The sequence below is a fragment of the Suhomyces tanzawaensis genome, assembly GCF_001661415.1.
Source record: "Suhomyces tanzawaensis NRRL Y-17324 unplaced genomic scaffold CANTAscaffold_1, whole genome shotgun sequence".
NCBI lineage: Eukaryota > Fungi > Ascomycota > Pichiomycetes > Serinales > Debaryomycetaceae > Suhomyces > Suhomyces tanzawaensis.
Window position 1 is genome coordinate 2,148,860 of NW_017963636.1, and position 24,691 is coordinate 2,173,550.

The 24,691-nt window shown below is 43.2% G+C and overlaps 13 protein-coding genes and 2 non-coding genes across 15 annotated transcripts; 8 read left to right on the plus strand and 7 right to left on the minus strand.

The window, feature by feature from the left end:
* Positions 1-88: 88 nt before the first annotated feature.
* Positions 89-171, plus strand: CANTADRAFT_t22. The gene has a single exon. It is a non-coding gene; the product is annotated as a tRNA-Leu (tRNA).
* Positions 172-283: 112 nt separating this feature from the next.
* CANTADRAFT_24852 (uncharacterized protein) lies at positions 284-693 on the minus strand. Its single transcript, XM_020207238.1, has one exon. The coding sequence runs from the start codon at positions 674-676 to the stop codon at positions 500-502; it is 177 nt and encodes a 58-aa protein (XP_020067385.1). The 5' UTR covers positions 677-693; the 3' UTR covers positions 284-499.
* Positions 694-1,540: 847 nt separating this feature from the next.
* Positions 1,541-1,975, plus strand: CANTADRAFT_45699 (U4/U6-U5 snRNP complex subunit; the record flags this gene model as incomplete). Its single annotated transcript, XM_020209238.1, has 1 exon — positions 1,541-1,975. One exon carries the CDS (start codon positions 1,541-1,543, stop codon positions 1,973-1,975), a length of 435 nt encoding a protein of 144 aa, XP_020067386.1.
* Positions 1,976-2,073: 98 nt separating this feature from the next.
* Positions 2,074-2,691, minus strand: TFS1 (Tfs1p; the record flags this gene model as incomplete). The annotated part of the gene is made up of 1 exon (XM_020208997.1): positions 2,074-2,691. The coding sequence occupies one exon, from the start codon at positions 2,689-2,691 to the stop codon at positions 2,074-2,076; it is 618 nt and encodes a 205-aa protein (XP_020067387.1).
* Positions 2,692-3,617: 926 nt separating this feature from the next.
* On the minus strand, positions 3,618-4,160 carry HAP5 (Hap5p; the record flags this gene model as incomplete). The annotated part of the gene is made up of 1 exon (XM_020208798.1): positions 3,618-4,160. A coding segment is annotated over one exon (543 nt), but the record flags the coding sequence as incomplete, so codon positions are not given.
* Positions 4,161-4,547: 387 nt separating this feature from the next.
* Positions 4,548-6,644, minus strand: CANTADRAFT_24854 (S-adenosylmethionine-dependent methyltransferase). The gene has a single exon (XM_020207239.1). The coding sequence runs from the start codon at positions 6,385-6,387 to the stop codon at positions 4,840-4,842; it is 1,548 nt and encodes a 515-aa protein (XP_020067389.1). The 5' UTR covers positions 6,388-6,644; the 3' UTR covers positions 4,548-4,839.
* Positions 6,645-7,939: 1,295 nt separating this feature from the next.
* CANTADRAFT_t23 lies at positions 7,940-8,010 on the plus strand. Its single transcript has one exon. It is a non-coding gene; the product is annotated as a tRNA-Gly (tRNA).
* Positions 8,011-8,092: 82 nt separating this feature from the next.
* Positions 8,093-8,722, plus strand: CANTADRAFT_19840 (5-formyltetrahydrofolate cyclo-ligase; the record flags this gene model as incomplete). The annotated part of the gene is made up of 1 exon (XM_020206494.1): positions 8,093-8,722. The coding sequence occupies one exon, from the start codon at positions 8,093-8,095 to the stop codon at positions 8,720-8,722; it is 630 nt and encodes a 209-aa protein (XP_020067390.1).
* Positions 8,439-9,638, minus strand: CANTADRAFT_24855 (uncharacterized protein). Its single transcript, XM_020207240.1, has one exon. It carries the CDS (start codon positions 9,419-9,421, stop codon positions 8,864-8,866), a length of 558 nt encoding a protein of 185 aa, XP_020067391.1. The 5' UTR covers positions 9,422-9,638; the 3' UTR covers positions 8,439-8,863.
* A 128-nt stretch (positions 9,639-9,766) lies between these two features.
* On the plus strand, positions 9,767-10,822 carry CANTADRAFT_9458 (uncharacterized protein; the record flags this gene model as incomplete). The annotated part of the gene is made up of 1 exon (XM_020211979.1): positions 9,767-10,822. The coding sequence occupies one exon, from the start codon at positions 9,767-9,769 to the stop codon at positions 10,820-10,822; it is 1,056 nt and encodes a 351-aa protein (XP_020067392.1).
* Positions 10,799-13,327, minus strand: CANTADRAFT_75061 (putative ubiquitin-specific protease). The gene is made up of 2 exons (XM_020211129.1): positions 12,129-13,327; positions 10,799-12,071 (listed from the first exon to the last, which is right to left on the minus strand). The coding sequence occupies exons 1-2, from the start codon at positions 13,247-13,249 to the stop codon at positions 10,859-10,861; spliced, it is 2,334 nt and encodes a 777-aa protein (XP_020067393.1). The 5' UTR covers positions 13,250-13,327; the 3' UTR covers positions 10,799-10,858.
* Positions 13,328-13,878: 551 nt separating this feature from the next.
* Positions 13,879-15,008, plus strand: CANTADRAFT_139489 (cupin domain-containing protein). Its single transcript, XM_020206279.1, has one exon. The coding sequence runs from the start codon at positions 14,245-14,247 to the stop codon at positions 14,725-14,727; it is 483 nt and encodes a 160-aa protein (XP_020067394.1). The 5' UTR covers positions 13,879-14,244; the 3' UTR covers positions 14,728-15,008.
* Positions 15,009-15,290: 282 nt separating this feature from the next.
* Positions 15,291-16,004, plus strand: TRS33 (Trs33p; the record flags this gene model as incomplete). Its single annotated transcript, XM_020208927.1, has 1 exon — positions 15,291-16,004. The coding sequence occupies one exon, from the start codon at positions 15,291-15,293 to the stop codon at positions 16,002-16,004; it is 714 nt and encodes a 237-aa protein (XP_020067395.1).
* Positions 16,005-16,259: 255 nt separating this feature from the next.
* CANTADRAFT_44765 (uncharacterized protein) lies at positions 16,260-17,201 on the plus strand (the record flags this gene model as incomplete). The annotated part of the gene is made up of 1 exon (XM_020209144.1): positions 16,260-17,201. The coding sequence occupies one exon, from the start codon at positions 16,260-16,262 to the stop codon at positions 17,199-17,201; it is 942 nt and encodes a 313-aa protein (XP_020067396.1).
* Positions 17,202-17,309: 108 nt separating this feature from the next.
* CANTADRAFT_4293 (uncharacterized protein) lies at positions 17,310-23,433 on the minus strand (the record flags this gene model as incomplete). The annotated part of the gene is made up of 2 exons (XM_020208928.1): positions 17,310-21,043; positions 22,191-23,433. The coding sequence occupies 2 exons, from the start codon at positions 23,431-23,433 to the stop codon at positions 17,310-17,312; spliced, it is 4,977 nt and encodes a 1,658-aa protein (XP_020067397.1).
* Positions 23,434-24,691: the final 1,258 nt, after the last annotated feature.

Sequence of the window (24,691 nt, forward strand, 5' to 3'; positions counted from 1 at the left end):
GTTTGAGAAGCGTGGGAATCAATTTCAGGGTATTTTTGATTCACAAAATACAACATATTAATTCTTGGCATTCTTAAACTTTATACATGGAGGGTTGGCCGAGTGGTCTAAGGCGGCAGACTTAAGATCTGCTGGACAGTGTCCGCGCGAGTTCGAACCTCGCATCCTTCATTATTTTTTTCAATACCACATAATCATGACATCTATAGCTATGAACTACATCGAACCTCGCAATTGAACTCTTTGATTTGTTATTATACTAAGGTTCAATAATTGTAGTCACCAAGGTGCTGCTATCAACGAGTACAATACAATCCAAGCAAGAAACTAGATGTTCCGACAAATGTAATTTCATATTGGCCAACAAGATCAGTAATTGTTCTCGAAGAAACCTTGACTGGCCCATCATCCCAAACGTTTGTACTGGATGTATCCACAAAGATAAGGTTGAGTATTCAGCTAGTCTTTTTATAGTTATTCCACATATGGATACTTGAGGTCAGTAAAGAGCATTCAAAAATAATGTTAACTTACTGAAAATCCGTCTTGAATGCTGGTAAATGGTATTGGAAAGTACATAGTAACCAAATTGCGTAGCCGCTTCGACTTCCTTCTCTTGAGGTAGTTTAATTTCAATAGTATAGCCTTTGGGAATGCCTTTCTTCTTAGGAATCATACCCAGTCGGAACAAATGGACTTTGTACTCCTTATTTAAGTACTTTTGGAATTTCCTTTTCACAAAGTGATCCAAATCCTGTTTGGTTTCCAAGCGACATTCTATTCTTAATTTCAGATTATTGTCTCTTTCGACAACCCAAACATCCCAGCAATAATAAAATATTCGATCGTATATGGGTACTGAAATAGCTTTGCTGTATAAAGACTTGAAAAGAATCATCTGGTAACCTTCCGTCAAACCTAACAGACTCGAGGGTAGACCAGAAAATGTAGGGTCATTTATCAATGATCCACCTGGTGTATTATTACTTGCTTTACGGTTCCTATTTTCTGTATTGGTAAGCAAAGGTTCTTCGACCACTATTTCGTCATTAATTTGGGTCACCATCGATGAGCTTGCTGAAATACTTTGAGTTCATCGAGGCGCTCATCCTTGTCCTTGCGCTCTTATGGTTGCAAAAATCTTCAGTGCACAAAAACTATTGACTCAAAGATCAAGAACACCTAAGGTATCATAAGCAAATAAAATGAGACCCATCTAGCTGATGTGAAAATATCAAGCTCGCCCGATACGAGTCTATGGCTCCTAAGTAGTCTTTCGAAGTAGCATTCTTCAAATGGCAGCTGCAATGTGACCATACAAGCTTGAGCGAGTTTCTTAAAACTTGTTGTGTAAGATAACCGGCTTAAAATCACCTATACTGTCTTAAATGGAAGTCCTGCAGTTCCCCTTTTCCTCTACTTCCATGTTGTAATAATACTGGTCAAAAGTCGAAGTCGTGCAAAAACCAACAATATTACTTCAGTTGTTCTATCCTGATGATCATCAGGTCACTGTAACTTCACATACACAGTCTTCAAAATGGGTTCGGTGTTTCTCCCTCACCTTAGAACAGGATGGCATGTTGACCAGGCCATTCTTTCTGAGGATGACAGGTTAGTGATTATTAGATTCGGATTGGAACATGAGTCTGAATGTATGCTAATTGATGAGATTCTTTACCAGATTCTGGAAAAGGTGAAGAATTTTGCCTCCATATACTTGTGCAACATTGATCTAGTCAAAGATTTCAATCAGATGTACGAACTTGATGATGATCCTTTCACAGTGATGTTTTTCTACCGGAACAAACACATGATGTGTGATTTTGGGACGGGTAACAATAATAAGCTAAACTTCACAATTGGGAACAAGCAGGAAATGATTGACATCATAGAAACGATATACCGAGGGGCACACAAAGGTAAGGGTCTTGTAGTAAGTCCCAGAGACTACAGCTTTTTAAGAAACAGATAGATTGTTCATCGTAATACTAGATAAGATAGCCAAGGCTGGAGGTAGTCCGGTGTCACCAACGCCGAAGAAGGAACAATTCCCCACATAAGACGTCAGAATTAGTTGTCCTCATTCTCGGCATAGAAGAAGTTGACTCCCAATAATTTCAGTTCAGGTGCATTCTTTGCGATCCAGTCCCTGACCCCACTACTAGGGACACCAGTTCCCCAGGTGGGTCTATCGGAGGGAGTGCTGACCTCTTTAATCAGTGGATCCTGTTTATACAACAAGAATACATAACGGTGCTTTCCTGTTTTTGGAGGAGGAGCAGGACCTTGGTATTCCAACTTTTCGGACCCTGTAGTGAAATCTAAAATGTAGCTCGAATCGTCCTTGCCAGACTTGAGTTGCAAGTCTGTGAGCAACCAGTGGGCATACTCGGACCACTTGTGGTCCTTGTTGGAAGGAGCATCAGGGTCAGTCAAAACCAAGATGAGTTTGTCATCCTTACCGAAGTCTTCAACTTTACCGTCTTGGTTTGGCAGATTGGGGGTGAATTGAATGACAGGCTTTTCTTGGGTTCTTGCAACAGCCAAAGTGTTACCCAATGCAACCTGCTCCAGGTTGTATTCAATGGTTAACAATCCTTGAGTTTCGAACTTATCCACAACATCCGGGATGATCTTATGCTTTGAATATGATTCGTCTAAAGATTGAGAAATGGTGATGAGAGTCATTCTTGGTATTCTTGGAATTCTTCCAATTGGCTTTTGAGCGAGGCGGAGAGATTGTCTTGTGACGAGTCTTCCAAACATCCCTTATATAGTTCTCGAAACTTCCCAGGTGAGTTGTAGCCCCATGTTAATTGCGTGCACTAGTGCGGTTACGAGCTCTTGGATTGCTGCCCCATGCAAATGATTAGTAGTACCAGAAACTCGAGCTGGGCTCAGAAAGGAATTCGTAGCGCACTCTATTCCGCCAAGTGCCAATTGCGCAATCGGTGGCTTGGGGGTAATTAATGTAGTGGTAGTCTGTGGTGGTGGCAGTTATACGTGACCACGTGACCAATAATTCTCCACATAATACTGTAACAATTTATTAATACCTGGGTGAAATAGAAATAGTCTGGTGTACAAAGAGTAAAATCTAATATCAACACTAACCTTTTGAATAGAGGTGAATTACTCACAACTCCAATAACTGACGGGACTTTGTCAAACCGTCAAAAATGTGGACTCAAATTGGCACAAGTTCAAGAGGGTGCCCCTGATCTTACGTTATCTTTAGCAGATCTCTCCTTGTAGCATATCTTTCGTAAGTCTCGTGAGTCTCTCAAGTGCCTCTAATAGTTGCCCTGGTATCCCTGTTGATAATTGGGGTAGTTTTGGTAGTTCTGGCTTGGGAGACTATTGATACTATTATTGATTGGAAGGGTCTCATTCTCATCCTTCTGCAACAATTGTTGTTGAAGCATCTGTTGCTGCAATAATTGTTGTTGTAAAAGCACTTCACTTTCCTGCTTCATTTCCAACTCACTCTCATCCTTGACCTCGCCTGCCAGTTGCTGCTCTTGTTGTTGGATGTTCTGGTTTGGTTGTGCGTGTTGTTGTGGGTGGGCCTGTGTGAGCGGTTGTTGATGGGATTCTTGCGATCCTGGGATTTGAGATGATTGGTGGGGTTGCTGGAGATGGGCCTGGTGTGGAATCGATGGTTGGGGCTGGCTCATATACGTCCTGTTGCCAGCGAACTTTTTGGGCTTTTCTTCCTCCCTAGGCACCACATCTATCAAAAAGTCAAACATGTCACTCTTAGTGAGAGCAGCAGCAATATCTGATTTTTGAAGTGTTCTTCTCTTATTCTCTTCTGCGTGAATCCACGCCCGCATGGTCAACTCAGTGATGAAAACGTCGCATCCCTTAGCAAACAAGATAGGTGCTTCGGCACTTATCATTCTGACATCTTCGTCGGTTTTCATGACCTTCTTGATTCTTGCCAAAGGCAACTGGTGGTTTTTGAAGTCGTGGTCGTCGTGCTCTATCAGGTTGATGGTTTCTTGCCAGTATTGCATCATCATGTCACGAAACTTACCAGTAAGTCCTTGGCCAACATTGTTGAATGCACCTCCTGGTTGTTGTTGTTGAGCTGCTGCTGCCTCGGCAGCTGCCTGGGCTGCCAATAACTCAGCTTCGTCGACAACTGTCTGGGTGGGTGCCGATCCTGGCTGTAAGTGTAACTCCTCGTTCAAGTATGTGTTGTCGTATCTGTCCATGGTTGTTGGATGAGGTTATTAATATCTGCCAGTACGACTGAAAGCGTTAAAAGAGTGTTTGGGATCCTTCACAGTGTTTAGTGGGGTACCTTGTCTTGGGAACGTCGAAATATGTGTTTGAACCTAGATGAGGATGTGATAGGCCGTTTCTACCTTCTCTATTCTCATATGACGTCTCTGTAGTTCAGAAAATTTCAGCACTTTAAATTTTAGTCCGGTTCGGAACGAGATGCACCAGGGCCGGTTTTGAGGAATCTGAGACAACAAGAATACGGAATATCGCCACGCTAATCCACGATAGCAACACAGGGTGCATTCACAGGTGTTCTACGACATGAAATTTGGATATGCGGGCTCGATACTGGCCAAATCATAGCAAAGACGCAATCCTCTGGTACTCCTGCCAAGAAGGTGTTGTACCCATCGACCTTAACTAATCTAATTTGGAGCAGCTCAGCTCCAAAACTGCCTTGGTTGGGCACTCACACTTGGGTAGATGGTATATGGCACACAAGCCTGGCCAAAGCCCAACTGAAGCACTGATTGATCCAGTTTACACATAAACGCAATGCGATCGGCTTACTGGAATGCCGATGTCGTACATGTAAAGTATATACTATGCTTCTTCTACAGCCACCACCTTTTCGTCAAATCTGACCGACTTTCTTCTCTCGCCCGACTGCTCTGGAATGCCCAATTCAATGGAACCTTCTCCAAGCTCCTTAGAGGTGTCTGCAAGTAATTTTCTCACATCAGCTCTGGTGGATGCCTGGCCACTGGAGGACTTTCTGCGGTGCTGGGTATCTAAATCGGACTTGCACTTGGTGCATGCACAAGTGAAACCCCAATTGACACGCAACTCACGTTGACGCTGCTGCACAGGATGGGCAGGGTTGACGTAGGTGGTTGTGAGTTCTTCTCCAGAACGAATGTCTCTGGCAGCGAATACCTTCAAACCTGAAGTACGCAATTGTTGGGTCTCCACCGAAGTGTTTGGATCACAGTTGTGGTTCAAATGGGACTGGGTCAAAAAAATGCAGGAGTCCAAGTTGTTGATGTTGTAAGTACCCATCATGAATAGGAATTCACGATAGTCGATACCTTCGGAAGCAGCGTTAGGAAACACTCTCAAGAACTTTTCATATCCCTCTTTCCATAAAGTTTCTTGCTGTTCTTGGACAAACAATGCTCCCCCCTGGAGACTATCAAACGCACCAGCTGACGAGTTCAAAGCCTTGTATCTGATATCCTGAGAAACACGGGCCATAGCCCTGAATTGCTTTCCTTTCACGCCCGTTTTATCCAATAAAATATTTGCATAAATAATAGTGATGGCGTACAAAGCATTCCACTGTTCAGTCAAACAATAATCTTGCAATTCTAAAAACGCACCCGAATCTATCGTCTTGGAGCTTTTCTTTCCTGGATTGTAGACATTATGTTTGAGTTGACCATGTAAATTAGCCTCGGTCTTTTTGCAGGCAAGGGAACACCATAATTCAGAGCAGACATTGCAATCAAGCCCTCTCAAAGTGGATTTGGTGTTTTCCAAAAGCTTTCCACAGTACGAACATGCCTTTCCCAACTTGATCAAGTTCACGTTGGCCAAAGGTGGAATGAAGAAAAGCTGGGTTTCCTCCCAAATCAAGTCGCCCTTTGCTATGTCCTTTTTGGCATATAAACCCTTACCTCTCTTGCTGGTCATGACGATTTGGACTTTTTCTGGTAGCACTATGTCTGGAGTAACCTCGGACTTAATTTCATTAGCGTAAGTGAATTGCTGATTAGATTGGAGCAAACCAAACTTCTTCAACAGAGTTTTGACTCTCTTCTCGGAAACAGACCAATTAGGATGTCTTTCCCTAAGTAATGCATGAAGTTTACTCATTCCAAGATTCTCATTGTTAGAATCCTCCTTCCAAAGAGCTATCACACCATCCACAAGTTGTCTCTCATGTGGTACAATTGGGCCCTCTTCTTCCTTGCTTTTGTCGTTAATATCGATCACTTCGATCTTTTGGCTGACCTCTTCCATGTTCGATGATCTTGAGCTGTAGTTTGTTGAAAAATCTAAATTTTTTCGAAGCAGTGAGATAGTGAGTTCAAATGCGGTTTCATTTTGTTGAACTGCTCTCTTGTTGTGTGAAATGTGTAGAACGGGCATTATTTTATCATACTTTAACATGTTAAGAACAAATATACTAAAGCTATGGTAGTGCTTCTTAATTTCTGTTCAAGAATCCTGAAGTCAACATGCGTAATCAGCAGGGAAGAGAATAAGAACATTTACCTGGAAGTAACTGCCATTAATCGGTTTTATTTGCAGTTAGCTCTGAACATTAAATACAGCTAAAGAAGATTTATCTGTTATCCTGGTTTGAATGTCTTATTAATGCTGATCAGCTTAAAGTTGAATTTTCTTCAATTTTACCCACTAATCTGCAATTTCAGCTTTTAGTGATGGCAAACTTCTTACCAGTTTATTCAAGTTTTTGAATTTGATCAAATTTGTTTGAATATACTTGAAAGGACAAGTTGTAGCAAATTTGGTAAACCTAGATTTATTACTGCAAACCACCGGAACAGGATGCCTTTTAAGTCTCTGGGTTTTTTTAGATCAATTCGACAGTGGCTGGACGAGTAGTCAAAAGGTACTTTACCACAGGTGTTGTCATGAGTATTAGCACTTATAGGTCCCTTGTGGTGCGTGTAATAGTACTCACATTCGAAAAGCTCAATACATTAGTATGGCACCAATTTAATTATGATTCTCCCCGCAATTACTTTGAAATTTGTCCCTATGCGACGTAAGTGGTTCGAAAAGAGATCGTAGACGTGATGAATATCAACCCAAACACTAGATCCCTGCAAACTGCTGGTGCGACAAAGAGGTTGAAGATGACCTTGCAATATAGGTAGTTGAACTACGAACTATATTACCTGCAATTTTTTCACACTGGGTATGTGAATTGGGAGTATATTTCCAGCTTTCTTGTACCGAGGTGTCCTGTCCTAGGACACTTAGCTTAATTGTGTGGAGTATAATCTTCGAGAAAAATTTAAAGGGTCATCCAAAGATGAAGTCTATGATACTGGAAGTTGAGGAAGGATGTTTTATCATAGTTCACTCTAATTTTTCGTAAAGCCCAGTAACGGGTTGGGTTCAATTACACTGACTTACCTCCACCTATGCAAGACTATTAGTAATACGATGAAACGGAGAAATGTACTCAAGTTCTAAAACTATCCTTTATCCAAGATGTCTGTCATTTCGGAGATGTCGATGTGAGTAGCCACGCCTAAGAGTTCACAATAATACCATTTTTTAAGTAAAGTGAATGCTTAATAACATGATTAACCAGTTGAGACGTGTTTCGGAAAGGTATATGGACAGTCCGTGAGCAGCAGGATCCTTAGTAAAAGTGGAAAAAAACAAACAAGAAGTTCTAGTAGGATGCAAATTATAGAGTTATTGGGGACCAAGGAGTAAACGGGAACTCAGAGATGTGATTATTACGAATATCACATTACTTGGGAGCTAAATTTACTAATAAAAAATTAACTAAGAGTAACGAGTTTCCAATCATTACTTAAGCTACTATTAGAGAATACAATAGGACCAACACTGAAGGTAAAGAAAACTTTATTAGTAATCATTTACTAATAGAAATTATACATAGGGACTCAAGTCAAAATTCTCAAAAATGCAGGAACAAGCGCAAATGGTTTAGTGGTAAAATCCAACGTTGCCATCGTTGGGCCCCCGGTTCGATTCCGGGTTTGCGCATTTTTTCCCCACAAATTTTTTGTTAGATCTGATCCAACTAATTGTATTTGAAGAAACGAGTGTTAAAGCTCTGATAAGCACAATGTCTTCTATCGCTTTAAAAGACGCAAAATTGCAATTGAGGAAGTCGATAAAATCACAACTACAGCACATCTCACAGGAATCTCTACGTACTCAATCAGTCGAGGTATTGAAGAGGTTACGGGAGCATCAACCGTTTGTGGATGCTAAGAGGATAGCTCTTTATATGAATATGCCCCATCTGGAAATACAGACCAACTCGATAATCCAGACATGTTTTGAGATGGGAAAAAGAGTATATTTACCGAGATGCAACACTATAGCCAAGGAAGGAAGGAAGAAGAATCACCTATCGATGTTGGAAATGAAAAGTTATGACGACGTTTTGAGGTTGAAACCGCAAGGAAAGTACCAGCTTCTCGAGCCTACAGAGGGGCCAGACATCATGGAAGAAGAAGGTGGCAAGCTAGATGTTATAATAGTGCCTGGTGTTGCCTTCACCAGCGAAAAGCAGCGGATCGGCCACGGTGCTGGTTTCTACGATGAGTTTCTTGCCACATACTACACAAACAAGCACACGTCACCCCATCTTATTGGAATAGGGCTTCGTGAGCAATTGGTGGGTATAATTCCCAAAGAGAAGCACGATTGGGATCTTAATACATTGATCATTGCGGACACCGTCTACTAGAGCGTCAAGCTGGAGTTTCTAATACAGAAGTTGTGACTTATCTGATCTCTCAGGTGTTATTGCCTAATAAATAGAGGGAGTTCTTCAAGTGAGTTTATTGCTTCATCAATCATATGCACATTAGTATCGTTCTATAGACTATCAGTTGCTAATAATCCCCACCATGCAGTTTTCCAACATTCGGTCAGCATTTACCCAGCTATGATACTTGTTGAATAATGCAGTGCCATCTCTTCCCGCACACTTCATGATTTCCTCAACACCGCCTGGATGAAAGTTGATGTATGGAGTGATGTTGAAAACTCGTCCGTTTATACAAGTCCAACAGTCCTCCTGGGTTTTATGCTTTTTCAACTCTTCCTTAGGAATCTGCACATACTGTGGTGGTGGGGTGTTGGGTGGAACTCCCCGAAGGATGTGCTTGGGCTTACTGCTGTTGAGGTGGGCCCAGTCCAAAGGCGAATGCCCTGGCTTCAACACCACCTTTCTTCGACTTTGTTGTCCTGGAACTGCTAAGCCCCCAGAAGCTCTCTGTGCCGAGTTTATTGCTGGAAAGGTTGAAGCCGGACGGGCCAAGCTTGACCTTGGGGCAGAGATGGGCTTGCTCATGGGCGCTTCATGGTTTAAGCTGGTGGGTTTCGGTACGCTGGGTGCGTTGATTTTGGGAGGGTTCTGGACCTGGTTTTCCTCGTTAGCCATGCCTGATTATGTACTTGGATCAAAGGGTCCTGTTCTGTGATATCTATGTTTAGAATGCCTGTCACTTAGAAGGGCCCTGTTCCTATCATTTGGAATTTGATCTATAATCGTGATCCAATGATTTGATAATACGCGTATTACGTAATCTCCATTAGCAAGTACGAATAGACTACACTACACCTGCTTTCAGTATACGCAAAATGAAGTATTCAGGAGACACTCTGCAGCGATTTTGGATCTTTACAGAGTATGGTGATACCGATGTTTCTATAGTAGTTTGCCCCTCTAGTATTTTTGTGGCTGCAAATTAGCATAATATCCAGCGTGATCTGGAGGCCTATAAAAATGAACAGTTTGGAGACAACGAGTAAAATAGAAGATACAACCGTCTTAGAAATGAAGTTATTTCTCACTGCTTCTAGCCTTGCGTTTTTTCTCAAGTTCATTCTGGCTGTGCCCGTTAAGCACGATCTTTCCCAGCCTAACTTTGAAGACTTCGTTTCAACTCCTGCAATTAATTTAGACTACTTTGCCGAAGATAACTACACTTTAGCTCAGTATGACCGTCTCGTACAGGGGTTTTCAGAATTTTCCCAGGTTTCCAGCGAAGTTTCACTTTTTGCTGTGAATAGTCCCGCACCAGTTGCTCAAGAGACGGTTTATCAATACACCTTATCTAAACGTGAGGATTTATCCCCAGACAAGATGAACTACGTTTTAAAAAAGTCACCCAAGGCAACTATTTACTTCAAGGATACGAAAACAATCCTAGTTCCAGACGAGCAAGATTTTATTGATGCTGACAAGGTATCGTTGAAGTCATGGTTGACGAAAGGCAAGTATAAGTTTTATGAGTGTGGTATTGATGGCGAGACTAAGTACGGGTATGAAGAGTTACTACTTCCTGCCAGCCCATGCTTGTCATTTTTGGGAAGCAAGGACCTGGCATCTGGCTCGGTGGGAATTGGTTATCTGGTGAATCTAGATTTGACCAGTGTTAGGGAAGGCAATGTGGGATCAACGATGACTCGTTTGCTCGTACACCACTATACCAATATAAATCTGCTTACTACCAAGTCCTCGAAGAGTACAAGTTTTTCTGGGTCACATAAATGTTCCACATCTGAAAATGAAGCAGTCAGACTTTTCTATAAACCGAGCACGGTTGAGTTTGAGCTTAAGAGAAGGCCAATTATTTACAACCGCTTGAAGTCAAGTTTCATCCGTAACGATTGGTTGAAATTGGAAAAGATGAAACTTTTAACCTCCAATCCTCCAATTTTCTACTGTGGCTACGAAGACTCTTTTGATCTTCAATGCGACAAGCCTGCAAATTGGTTTGGTTCAATCAATGGAAACCTGTACAATTCTACTATTGTCAAATCACTGCATCAATTCTAAATTATGCAAATCTATATTTTTCTATACTTAAGTAATTTAATGCTCCTTGATTTGTTTTCTATCAACTCTTTCATAGTACAACATGTAGACACTAGTGGTTTCACATAAGACAGATTCTTTAGAAACTTCTGTGACCTGAGAGTCACTGATACGCCAGAAAGGATTCTTGATGAGCGAAGAGATTTTCTTCATCTTAATTTTCTTTGTGCTTTCTTGCTTGTGTTCATCTTCTTTGCCAATGTTCTCCAAGGCACCATTAGCTAAAGCATTCGAGAAATAATCATTTGGCTCCAAGTCACCCACCAATAGTTCAGCTGGGGTTTGGGACCCCGAGTTGACAATTTCTTGAATGCTGGATTCTTGGGGGTGTCCCTGAATAACAGAGGGACGACGTCCCATCATGGTCGAGAACCTTCTACGGAATCCAGACCCACCGATCTCCTCATTTGGAGGGAAGCGACTTTGATCATCTGAAATTTGACTTAAAGGCACCGCATTTGAAGAAGATCTGCTTCTGAGTGGATCTCCTTCGTTTGAAGAGGACGATGTTCTCCTTACACTATTTGAGCGAGTCATTGAGAACTTCTTGAATTTGTTAGATGCGGCATCCTGCTCGAACTTGTCATTCGCTCCCGGAATGCTTGCAGCTTCCTTTTCTGTGGCTTTCTGGACGTTGCATACAACTTCATCATTTACTTCATCAATAATTTCTGGAGACAATTTGAAAATGGTACCTTCTTTATCCTTTACAAATAAAGGCTTGCGCTTGTAGCACTCGTAATGTCCTTGGGTGTGAGATCCCTGATGTCTGATGACTGCCTTTAGCCTGTACTTATAGACATCATTATCATTGAATTTAAATGCTTTGAAATGCTCTTTCAAGCGGTCGGTTTGGTCCTCCGTGATAGGAGCATTGTTTAATGTCTCTGGAGTTTTGGTAGCCAAAGTGGACAGGTCTGAAAATCTAGTTTGATTGGTGGTGGCGGTATTGTCCTTTAAGGTTCCTGTGGTCATTATTGATTGACGGGCCGTGGAAATTACATCCTCATTGTCACTGTCATACTCTGCATCATCATCGCCTTCTGTAGCTGTCTCAGTTTCGGTTACAGTGCTATCGGCGTCGGTGGAACCCAAAGCTTCCTCATCGTCTTCGTCGTCAGATCCTTTCTCATCAAAATCTTCTCTTTGAACGTCTTCGTCTTCCATGTCATTGACATCGTGTGTCAAAACATTATTTGGCAAGGCATCACTAGAACTGCCACTGCGATCAGTGCTGCCGACTTCAGAGGACTCAGTGATTTCCGACATTTCGGCTTCGTCCTGTGCAGCAGCGGCGCTTTGAAATTTCTGGAGCTCTTCCAGGTATTCCTTACCGATAGAGAGAATTAATTGATCCTTGAAAGACACTCTACAAGGATTCCTGGTGATATCCACCCCGTTGAACGAGGATCTAGAAAGATGGAGGCCGAAGATCTTGGGGGGCTTGAGGATCTGAGCAGTTCTCAAGACAGTGGATGTAACCTTGGCAATTTCACAATCTGGTGTTTTGTAGTTTTTGATGAACTCCTCGAGATCTTTATCCAAATCTTCATTGATTGCCAAGGTACTTTCTTCGTGAAGTGTTCTCACGCGCTTGAGGAGGGGGTTGGAATCGTTTTTGCCAGCTCTATCTTCTTCCTGGACAATTCTGGAGATGCGACACTTCAAGCAGTGGTAGCCCTCGATGGTTTCGGATTCGTTTTCGTTCAATAACGTCTCGATGTCAGTGGATAACTTCTCGGGGGCGTGGAGGGTGAGCATCAAGAATGGCGAGAAGCTGGGCTTGGAAACTCCTTTGCAGGCAAGACACTTCATCTGGCTCAAGATCAAGCCCGAGAACGGGAAGTCGGGCACCTCTATCAGCTCCAAGATCTCGTAGTCGCGTGGTGCCGGCACGTTGTTGGGACCTACCATGGAGGCCAAATTTTTCTTCAAGTACGCGAGGTAAGCTTTGATCTTGCCGTTCTCGAACTCTAACGTCTCGTTGATAAGCTGGGTCAATTCCTGGGCGTCATGCTGGGAGCGTGAGATTTTGGCGTTGAAGATGTTTTCGAGACAGTGGAGGAAAGTCCACACGGAGATGGTTCTGGACGTGAGCTGGGTATCCTGCAACTTCTTGACAATCTGGGCCAATGCCGTGTGGAGCGGGATCTCGAAGGTGTTGGAGTTCTTGAACTTCGTCTTTGTCTTGGACTTAAGCAAGTGCGACACGTCGAGGTCGCGGTCGTCCACGAACTTCTTCAACTGTCTGAATGCAAGATAGAACTGGTTGAGGTATTCCGTGAGGCCTGGCAATGCTGAGTACGCCTGGACTGACGAATTGGCAAAGCAGTCGTTTCTCATGTTGATCAAGCCCGTGGTGTGCTTGTCGGGACGTTTGCTGAACATGACTGGTGAAGGCTGGAGGGTGGGTGCTAGAACGTAGTAGGCGAGCGAAGCCGATGCAAAAAGGGAGAGGTAGAGTGGCAGAAGCACCAGGTGGACGAGGTGGTGGAGGGTTCTGGTGGGGGACAGAGGGAGCCGAGCTAGGATCAAGTCTCGCGCAGCGGTGGCGGTGGTGTGGAGGAGGTGCCAGTACAGCGCAGGAGGGGGGGATGGAGGAGGCGGTGGAAAATTTGCCAGGAGGACGTTTTGCAAGTTCCAGAGACTCATAAATAGCCTCGATTATCAATGCGGAGAGCTAGACAGTTCCACCGGGGCCGAGTGCGCGCCAACGGACTAATACGGGGAAACACTAGGGACAGGTAGTAGTGTGCTGGCCGAGATCACGCGGGGGAGGCCGGGCATGGAGGTGCAGCAGGACCGGAAGCACGACTTCCGTTGGAAGGGACTGGGGGAGTTGGAGGGAGTGGGAGGGCTTGGTGGCGGCGGTGTTGGTTGTGGGGCAGTGGGGACGTGGTGGGGTGGAAGCTTCCACGACGCAGGGAAGCCGCAACCTTGACGGGTCGTGCGTGGCACATCTGTGCGGAGTGACGGGTACAACGGGATTACAGGACGGGGTACCGCCTCTAGCTGTCACGCTACAGGTCATGCCACAGAAGGTGGACTTTCCTGGGGTGTTCTGCTCGGTCGCGCTGCTCAGTTGCGCGGTGTTTTCCAGCTGTGGCTAACGTCTACCAGCTGGTACCTCGGTCGAGAACAGTGCCCTGACCCGAGGAATGGGATTCCGTCCAGCCCTGGTTGCATTCCAATACTGCGCGTGCAAGAGCCATTGTACTTCCGCTGAGCGCCGCCATCTCTATCCAAATGTGCCACATGAGTTCTCGTCCTCCAGTACTGAAAGAAGAAGGCCCCCAAAGTCGCTCCGTCATATAATGTGCTTACGTAAGCACACCTCCCACCTTCTGTAGATAACAATTTTCCCTACACTTTACAATATCACAATGAAATCTGCAGAGACCTGGGTCAAAGAATTGGACTTGCAGAGCCACCCGGAGGGTGGCTACTACAGACAGACGGGAGCTTCCAGCCACATCATCAAGTCCCACACTAACTTGGACGTTCCTCTCTATACCAACATTCTTTTCTTGTTGGAGGACAAAAACCCCTCCAATTTCCACAAATTGTACTCGAACGAGGTATGGTACTACCACGACGGCGAATCATTCACCGTCCACTGCATCTATCCTGATGGCAGGTACGAGCTGGTGGTGCTTGGAAAGAACGTCTCCAAGGGTGAAAAATTACAGTTCGAGGTTCCTGCAGGCGTGATCTTCGGTTCAAGTGTAGTCGAGGGGTATGGCTTAGTCAGCTGTATGGTATCTCCCGGGTTTGATTTCAGGGAGTTCAAACTCTATGAGAGGCAAGAATTGCTTGACTTATTTCCACAGCATTCGGAAATCATCACGAAATTGACCCGCACATAATTTTCAGGGCCAAAGATAATATTCATATGTTAACAATTCATGACCATTATGCTATATAGACTCAATATGTATATAAACTCAGTATGCTGTATGGTGATATTAGTGTAGGATGTTCTCAACTAGAAAGTTGTGAATATTATTTGTGGAATGTTTGGCGTAACTATCAGTGACATTAAATAAAAAATAAAAAAATGTTAACCATTCCTTTGTTAGGTGCTCAGCTACTATTCTCGAAGATGATACTTAACTAGCCACCACTGTTTAGCGTACATGTTGGCACTGGCCAACTACTGAAATAGTCAGAATCCGTCCCAGTAATATCACGTGATGAATGTCTTTTCTACCTGTCACCCTCTGGTGACCTTAACGGCTCTGAAGTGTTACGATGGTGGCAGTTGTACGGCACATCAAGATACAACAGCATCGAGGCTCCAGTCAAGAATTACTGCCGCTAGTCTAGTAACCTATGAACCCTCTGGAACTTTTATGGGTTATACACGACCCACTATACCTGAGTGTCCGATCCATATAGGGCCAGATCATTTTCAGTACCAAAATCCACCATGTCCTCCACCGCTGGCCCGGGATCTGGCACGACATCGAGCTCGGAAGAAGCCCCCGACATCTTAGATACCCAGTCGTATGTGAACGCTGCCAGTCTCCAATTTCTCCTCCAAGAACTCGTCCCTACCTCAATTCGAGTATCACACAAACTCGCAGACACCAACACCCTCCTGTCATTGGCAGACAAGGACGAAACTTCTACGATCGATAAACCGCTCTCCAGCATCCCCAATGACCTCCCAGGTACTGTCAACGTGCTCGATCTGGCGGCATTGGACCAGGACGACGTGAGCTTGCGGGTCGAAGCTTACGGCTACACCTTGGGGTTGAAGTTAGCCGAGCTTTTGCTATACAAGAACACCCGTTTTGCTGGCACGGGGGGGCCAGGCTCCAAGATCGTGGATATCTTGGACATCATGAAGTTCGTGTGCAGAGATGTGTGGAAGTGTCTCTACAACAAGCAAATGGACAACTTGCGAACCAACCACAGAGGGACGTTTGTGTTGGTTGACAACAACTACAAGTTGATCTCGTCCTTGAGCAGTCCCAAGGGGATCCACGACACCGTGTCAAAAGCGAAGGTGCATCTTTGGTTTCCTTGTGGGATAATAAGAGGAATATTGAAGAGTTTCGGCGTGGATGGTAACGTGACTGCTGAAATCACCCAGTTTCCGGTGGTTACATTCAACATCTACACCTCAATCAATAACTAGAATGGCTGGACTAAACGGTATGATCCAGATCTTTACACCAATAACTCGGCATGCTGCTGTTGTAAAAGACGACAATGCTAGCTCCCAGTGCTGGAATTCCGGCCCCTTGCACTACTCTACCGCTAATACCACTGGAGCCAACTGCTCTTTGCATCAATATACACAGTAAACGAACGGGCGGCTGACATGACCGCTTACGTAAGCAGCACTCTAACTTTTGTGGAGAAACAACCTCCTACTTCCACACCCCACGCCATGGACCAGCCACCACAAATCCTCCGTATCAAGCGGAAGAGGACACAAGACCCGCTCCAGGCATTGATCTTGGAAGGAAGAGACCCCAAGAGATCAAAACCATCCACGCCGATCGCCTCCAGATACACATCACCAGTGCACACCCCAAGACCACCGTCACCTAATGAGGTTGCCAAACGCTTCTACAAGTTGTCGAGAACCGATGCGTTGACCACGGGCGAAGAGCAATCGGTGATTGACTCGGTTCTTAGGGTGGCAGGAGGCGAGGAAGACGACGATAGCTCTGCTCCTGTTCGCAAGTCAAGAAAGAGGAAGTTCATCATCCCTCAAAACCAGAGCCAAGAAGATGCCGAGATCCCCAATGAGCTCTCGGATATGGTTAACTCATACCTCAATGTCAACGAGGACGAGAACGGAAGCCGTCGCAAAAAGAGAATTAGAAACAAGGTACCAGAAAATGAGGGCAGCGAGCCTTCTGGAGTCCAGGAAGACTCAGACTACGTCTATGACGTGTACTTGTTGTCCAATAATGAGCCAATGACCACTGCAAACCATCCACAGGCTCAGATTGGGTACATTCGCTTCTTTGATGATGAAGACCTGTTGTATGTGTCCGACGAAGAAGACAATAAACCTGTAGTCTTGTCTGACGACGAAGACTCCAATGCCGAGGACTTCTATCAAAATGACTACCCCAGTGATGAGGATGCCGGTGTATACAGCGACAGCCACGAAATAGTTGACGACGAGGCAGAACTCGCAAACGAATTGAATGAAGATGACTACGACTATGACTATGAGGGATCCTACTTGGCCGAGGACAATTTTGATGACACAGATTTCAAGAGGAACAAGTTCTTCGAGTCCGACGAGCATGATCCTATGGCTATTCATCGCGATCGTATATTTGGAAAGTTGGAGAAAATGATAAATGAGAGCTAAACGGATTTATTGGTAGGTGGTTTTGAGTTCAATTCCACATAACTCGGTAGTTTATGTACCATGGGTACATACTTCAAGATAACGTTCCCTGATCTACCACTTTTTTCTTCACGAGAAGAAGTATCTACTTGCTAGGACCTCTTTAATGTCCAAGTCTCCTCTTGGTGGACACTCTAGAATTTGAACTGGTACTAAAACGGGTGTGAATTTTTTGGTTTCATACTTGCGGACTCTTCTGTCCAGGTTGATTCTGGATGTGTATGATTCAAGGGATCTTCCCGATTTGGACTTGATGAATAGTTGTGGCTCGTACTCCTTTATTAGATGTGCTATTCTTGATGATCCTTCAGTGAGCTCCTGCAATTCTTGCCTCAATATGTATGCCATTGACTTAGAGGTGTGTTTACTCCGGTATTCAAGAATTGCACTGATCAACTCTTTATTATTGATATTCTCTATCCACACCAATTGGAACGACATTTTCGTGGTGTACAACATGTCCGCCCGTAAATTCTCAATAATGTCTGAAGAATGCAATCGAACAAATTCCTCTCGAAGAATCTTGGACAACACTTCCACATCACATGGATAGGTCCAAAATGAATCATGAACTGATACAAATCCAATGGAGTGTAGTCTTGAAGAAACGGCAGTCATGAACATGTGGATAGAGTCTAATGAATGGATGAAATTGGGGGCAATCGCATTCAACTGCTTTTTCTTATTGATTGGAGCAATTTCCGTAGGCCTATTAATTTTTACACTCTGCAATGTGGTGGGAATAAGGGAAAACTTGGTGTGCTTGTAAAGCTGTACCACTGGGAATCCTGACAATGAGGTCCACATCATGGGTTTGTACGAATTGGACCCCATAAAATCTGTGTCTTCACCCAGGAAATGTTCCACAGTTTCAAGGTCGAACGAGTTGATAATTCTGTAGCAATTTTCAAGTAGCCAATCTTGGATAAGCTTAGCCCCAGCGAATAATTCTGATACCGAGTCCAATACAATTCCTGAAAGGTAAATTGCTAGCCTTCTTTGATTATCAACAAAAATGGAAGTATCTTGAATTCCCTCACTCCGAATTGTGATATCTTCCACGAGTTCCTTTATCCTTTGCTCAATTTGAGCAGCCCCTCCGTAATTGGTAACCCCATAAACTGTTGTCATCACTGTTTGTTTGATGAGCTTCCGCGATAATATTAAGCTAGCAACCCTTGCTATTTCTGTACCGCTTTTTGCATCACTTGCCACTTTTCTCTCGACTATTTCCAACACTTTAGCATAAACATCACCTCTGCGGTTGTCTGCTAACGGAAGAAGATTCACCGACAATCCACCTTCTCTGTCTGCCCCCAAAGCAGCGTAATGCTGAAGTCCGTTACAAGAACCATCTTGGTGGATAGGAATTCTCGACCTATAGTCTTCTATTTTCCCAGTTTTCCCGTACTGGACAATATTGTCTACCTCAATACAAAGTGCCAAGGTCTGCCATGGCTTTTCTGCTGACTTCCACCACATTTTTCCGTCCAAGGGGTTTCTAGCAGAGTCGAGAATGAGATCTAGATGCTGGTCAAAGTAGACAAGTCTTTGTTCCATGGTCAACTTATCCTGACCAGATACGCCTACCAACTGGTATTTGATCCAATCGAAGCCATTGGTTCCCAAAGGTTTACTGTGCCAAAACATCATTAACCCTCGGACTGAGTCCTGCTGGTAATGGGAGAGCTCAGACACCATTGGATAGGCCCTGCCTCTAAAATCAACACCATGGGGCAAATAAAACATATCCCCATTTTCGTCAAACGAGTTTGCAATTAGTTGAATCATGTTGTATTGGATACGGAGACCCTTGAGATCGTGATAATCATCTTGCTCCTCGGATAATGCAGCTATCTTCGCTGGAATCTTCAAGAATCCCATCTCAGATTCCATGGCATCGTTATAAATCTCTAATACTTTGGAATTGATGGCCCATGCATTCAGACTTAGCGTATTTAGTCCCTCGTATAGAGAGCTTAATTGTCCTGTCTGGTGGGCCTTGTTCAAATAAGCCAAACACGAGTTAATATCATTTGAGGTGACTATTGGTTTGAGGTCTTTGAGGTAGCCGCCGTCGGTTGGGCTAACCCATGGCTTGGGAGTGCAAAGCATTGGTAAGTACAACGATCTGTTGAATGTCAATGAATCGTATGTCTTTAGTTTTTGGAAAAGATAAGGATGGATTGTGATAACACCTAGGAGTTTAGTTCGTTCTAAACGAATAAGAGAGTATTTGAAAGCATTATCGTCTTGGTCTGGTTGCAAATACTGCGATTGTCCACCCAATAATAGAACTTCTTTCATCACATTCCGATCTTTTGCCAGTAACTTAAGTTTGCACTTATTCATAACAATTTTCAACAATGAAGTGAAAAGTATAATACCATCTTCGTCTTCATCAAACCGCTTAAGAACCTCGTTTCGTATCAATTTGTATGATGGCTCCTTGTAGACTAACCTTTTGAAAGAAGCAGAAATTTGCTTTACTAGCTCCGCCAATCTGACATATTCTTGAGGTGAGGCCAATGTGGCCGTTAGAAGCTTTGATAAAATTAGGGTTATTAATGCATTCTTTGGGATGAGGTTCCAATGTACAAAATATTTCGCAAGTACCCGTTCGTCTTCACTTAAAGACTGTAAATCAGGATGGTTCAGAAGTTTTTTGGCCAAAGTGTTTATCTCAGCAACACTTGCTGTGAACCATTCGTAAAGGAATTCCGAGTTCTCACTTCTAAATTTGTGAATGCTAGCGTCTTCAGGTTTTTTATGAGCATCTATATCCTCGACTAGATCCAAGCAATATGATTCTACATTGAGCTGTTTCGCGTGGCAAAAAGCTTGGTATTTCTGCATGAATTCTAGTTGTTCTTGTGATGTTAAAGTGTCATAGATCTGGTACATCTTTCCAGGGCCATAGATGTCAAACCTCTTGGAACAAATATAGGAGCACAACCCAGTTAAACTGATGAACCCGTTGCTATCCTTAAACGAATCGATGGACGAATCGTGGAAGTGATGCAGTGGCTCAACTGTGTGAGGACTGGAGGGCAGCGTTTTTATTTTGACCATTTTGCATATTTCCTCAAAGGCTTGATAGTTGATGTCCTTGTGATTTATGATGATTTCGGGTTTGACTTGGAATTCTTTCATGAGCAGCTTGATGAATTTCGCAATGGATGCCTTCATGATTCTTTCATTTGTCTTCTTTACCTCTGTGAACTCCTGGAAACATTGGACCAGTTTGACAATTAGCATGTTTTGAATTTCCCTCTTGTTTTCGGATATCCCGCTGCTAGTTTGTAGTTTGGACAAGCCTCTGTCGATGGCCCTGAAGTCATCGGTTAATAATTTAATGTCCTGGATGCAGCACTTTTGACTGGTGAGGAGAATTAAAAAGCACGAGTAGTAGTTGTCTATTTGTTCGAGAACCAGGCTTGACGAAGATGCCTTGTAGTATTGTACATTGATGTGCTGACCAAGTTTGTTCAAAATGTCCCTAGAACGGTTGAAGTCGTTGACGATGATTGATTGGAAGAATTGGTTTATCCGTATGGAGGTGGTGGCACCAACACTTCTAGACGGATTGGATTCTCGATGGAGGGACAATGGCGATATGTCTAGCACCTGGGTGGCTCTGTTGAGTAATGACGATGGGTTCTCCTGGGGCGATGACGTGGAGGTATATCGCACTCTTCTGGAGTAAATGGTGTTGGAGAACCATGTAGTATGGATGTGTGACGTGCTGGACGACGTGATAGAGCGAAAGGGACTCAAACGGGCGTAGTGGCGGTTAATGGTGTCTAGATGGATGTGTCTTGATGAGTTTAGGGAACGCATTAAGAGTCTCTGTTTGATATCTGTGGGGCGTGCCACAGGCGAGTAGAAATGCTGTGTGCCGTAGCGGATCGGAGATCGTATGGCTAGAGTGTAACCATCTTTAAATGCCATGCTTCATCTGGTAGAGTGGTGATGATTTATGTCACGGGACCGCTGAGATCAATAGTATAGACTCGGAGATCGAAAATAGGCGCTACCACTTGAAAACAGAATAGAAAATAATGTACAAGAATCTAGTGGAGTAGCTAGAGTTTGGCCGTAGGATAACCAAATTGCCCTCTGAACAAGATTCAAGGATAAGAAGGTGGATTTGACATCCACACTTCATCTGGATCTAAGAACACAGGAAGTACACAATTTCTAGTCTGTTGAGCAAGCGAACGTAAGACTCAATATTGTACTAAACCAACAACAGCATCACAATACTCTGGACCAATAGCCATCCAGAATGAAAATGAGCTATACATGTTGCCATTAGGTGGTATGAATAGACCAGAAACAATGCATTCAGGGCATTCTTGAATATTGGAGTCAAGGTCCCCCAAAATCCTAGCTAAATAGCCGATCGGTTCGATAGCCCTACACTTGAAACATAATTTTTTATTCGTAGCAACTAAACATCAAGAACATAAACCCTAAACATATTATCAGCTATCCATAACTTGTAGCGACCATACAATAACCTTTAACAACATTAAATACCATAAACATAAGTGAAACTAAACCATATCCTTGAAAAACGCCCAATAAAAAAATATCATGGTGTTTGTGTCCCTGGAGATTCTGTACCAGTAAGATGTACGTCCCCAATAAACCTACCCACAGAACACTGCTCGTTCGTCATGCAAAATGGCATTACACAGTTAGGAATCCCCCAATTCCTAGTGTAACTCTGCATGTAGCGAATTGTAGAGAATTTCTTCCAAGGCAGACATAACGGTGACCATCTACCCTTACCAGCATTGAATCCTTATGCATACCAGGAAGAGCAGATACAAACACAAAAGAAGCAGCAGCAGTAGCAGCACTCAATGTGTTGTTTTGAGACTAAGCATCAACATCTGCTACCAACTCTTGTATTTTTTGCTGAATTAGCTGGTGGTTCTGGACTTTTGTCAAGGGTATGAACAATTTGCTTATCTCCTAGTTCCCAAGCTTTCTTTCTTCTCACAAGTTTGGATTTGATTTCAACTATCAGGAAGTCAAGAGCCAGCTTGCGTTCGTTAAGAGAGCGGGAAAATGGGGTATCTTCATACCCGTGTTGTTTCAAGATCTCTAGCTTTTCTGCCCAAATCTCGCGTAGTTTTATCAACTCGCTCATGGATCTTTTGGAAAAGCAGTTGTCAAACCACCATTCTTCCCAATCATGGTAAGTAGCCAACTCCTCGTATGTTTTACTGGGAACGGCCACAGATGGGCCACCTTCCTCAATTTGCTCAGGTTGGTTTCGCGCTACCTTCTGATCATCATAGAGAGTGTCAGGGAGATCTTTGCCTTCGTATATCTCGGAATCGATTGCACGGATCTGGAGTTCAAGTTCCCAGATCTGTTCCTCAAAGAAAAGGAAATAAGGGTCATCAGATTTGACAATGAGACCCAAGCAACCGAATTCCTCTTTGTAATCTTTTTGAAGTATCACCAACTCGCTCCTTATCCTCTTGAGATCAGTCTCACTTCGCTTCGTTGCACTTTCGGAAGTCACAGCAGCTTGGGCGTTTGGTACTAACCTCGGAAAACGATCAGAAACATTTGCAACTTGAACAACCTCTGGTCCTAAGTCAAACGAGAATAGCGAAGAGGTTTCAGCAGGTGGGTTAATTTCTGGTCCTAAGTCAAAAGAGAAAAACGAAGATATGTCAACAATATGGATAGATTCTGAACTTTCGTTCGAGCGGTTTCCTTTAGAAGTATCAGAGACCGGAATGTTTTCCAGGATTGACATAGAAGATTTAGCTGGAGCAACAGAGGTGTTTGTGGATGCAATACCTCTTTCATTAGAAAATTGAGAAGATAATGGTGAAGACTCTTGCAGATTAATATCAGAATCTTTGCTTTTTGAAAAGATTGCTTTCCATCTTCTCAAGCTATCAGCTTTCAGTTTTGAACATTTTCTTCTGAAAGCTTGCTTCATTCTGGTAAGACTGAGTCTTCTTTTTGATCCACGCTTTCCAAGAGTATTTTCATCGTTAATTATCTCCTTGTTAGATATTGAGTCTTTTGGGAACTCATGAGTTTCGCCTGGGATTAATTTATCGACGGCCAAATGGTTCTCAGGAACTGCCACAAACGGGCCTTCATCTTTCTTTTGGCCATGGACAATTGCCTTATGCCTGGAAAGATGGTAACGGAACATGCTTGAGTAATCGGTTTGTTGAATTCGTAGACTTCTTACTTGAGCTTGTTCTAATTTATTACTGAAGATAGTGTGAAGAAATGAATCTAAATCTCTAGTAAGGCGAGGCAAAATTTATACAAACAGAAAGTTGCAAAATGTGGTCACAAATAGAGATACTACGGATTGACAACTCTGGTGAGGAGTTTTATATCTTACAGTCACAAAGAATAGAATTAATTGATCGGCTACTTCTTTTACATCTATTTAAGCCCAATTAGTCTGTGTAGTAAGCTCAAACATGTAAAATACATACTCCATGATCGATATCGCTCTTGCCAGTGGCTGCGAAATATCATCACGTGACACGTTCTGTAGACCAGATGATGTTTACTAAGATTTAAACACTAGTTCTGATGAAGTCTAGAGGCGAGTGAACATTTGCCAATACTAAGAATGTAGATGGTAGGTTCATTCAAGTGACTACTATCAAACTTACTCAGAAACAAAATTTTGAGTATAAAAATGATAATATCGTTACAAATCATTTGCTGGAAGTTGTACACTAATCCGCAGCACGCCTTGGAAGGTGGAGATTGTACACCAGAGCTGATCTATCACTAATTCTTATCGGTTGAAGGGTACTATTCTAAAATCTCAAGTAGAGAAATCTCGAACTCCTTTGACTGAATTCACGGAGAAACTACATACCACAACTCAACCACAACTACAAGACAGTAAGGGATAATCTAGTCTTTTAATGCTTTTTTTGCAGATTCTCAGACCTACAGAACTTCTAGTAATGGTGCTTCCTTTATGGATTCATCTATGGTCAATGAGACTAGTTTCATGAGTGTCAAGGTCCAGTAGATTTTCCTCCAAATTCTTTTGGAGTGAATGGATGCCGGCAACTTTGCTGTTTTTATTTTATTCAAAATCAAAAAAAAAAACAGGAGCTTTAGTGTTCCACTTGTAAACACTTTCTGGGAAAGGTGATTCATTAGGGAGTGACCAGCGGAATAAAAGCTATAAATATCAGTTCCCAAGAGTCTATTGTGTTTCATATAGAGCTGGTTTATTCAATCCGTGGCTTTCTTGGATTATTAGCTTAAAATGAGGTGTTTGCTACTTTGTTACAGAAACTGGCCACCAAACAACCAAATCGTAAAGAGATAGGTAGGAGTCAAGGAATATGACGTATAGTTGTGTGTGTGAACTACAGTCTTTTTACTTAGGTAAAGGAACGTTCATGACCCGAAATTTGAAGAATTCATGGAGT

Excerpts from the sequence above, each read along its gene's own strand:
- CANTADRAFT_75061 (XM_020211129.1), bottom strand. The coding sequence starts at position 13,249 with ATGTTCAGCAAACGTCCCGACAAGCACACCACGGGCTTGATCAACATG. Across the intron at positions 12,072-12,128 it reads GCACAGGACGAAGCCGAAAT|TGATGCCTTGCCAAATAATG; the intron begins GTCGGAAATCAC and ends TGGCAGTTCTAG.
- CANTADRAFT_24855 (XM_020207240.1), bottom strand. The coding sequence starts at position 9,421 with ATGGCTAACGAGGAAAACCAGGTCCAGAACCCTCCCAAAATCAACGCA.
- CANTADRAFT_24852 (XM_020207238.1), bottom strand. The coding sequence starts at position 676 with ATGATTCCTAAGAAGAAAGGCATTCCCAAAGGCTATACTATTGAAATT.
- CANTADRAFT_24854 (XM_020207239.1), bottom strand. The coding sequence starts at position 6,387 with ATGCCCGTTCTACACATTTCACACAACAAGAGAGCAGTTCAACAAAAT.
- CANTADRAFT_139489 (XM_020206279.1), top strand. The coding sequence starts at position 14,245 with ATGAAATCTGCAGAGACCTGGGTCAAAGAATTGGACTTGCAGAGCCAC.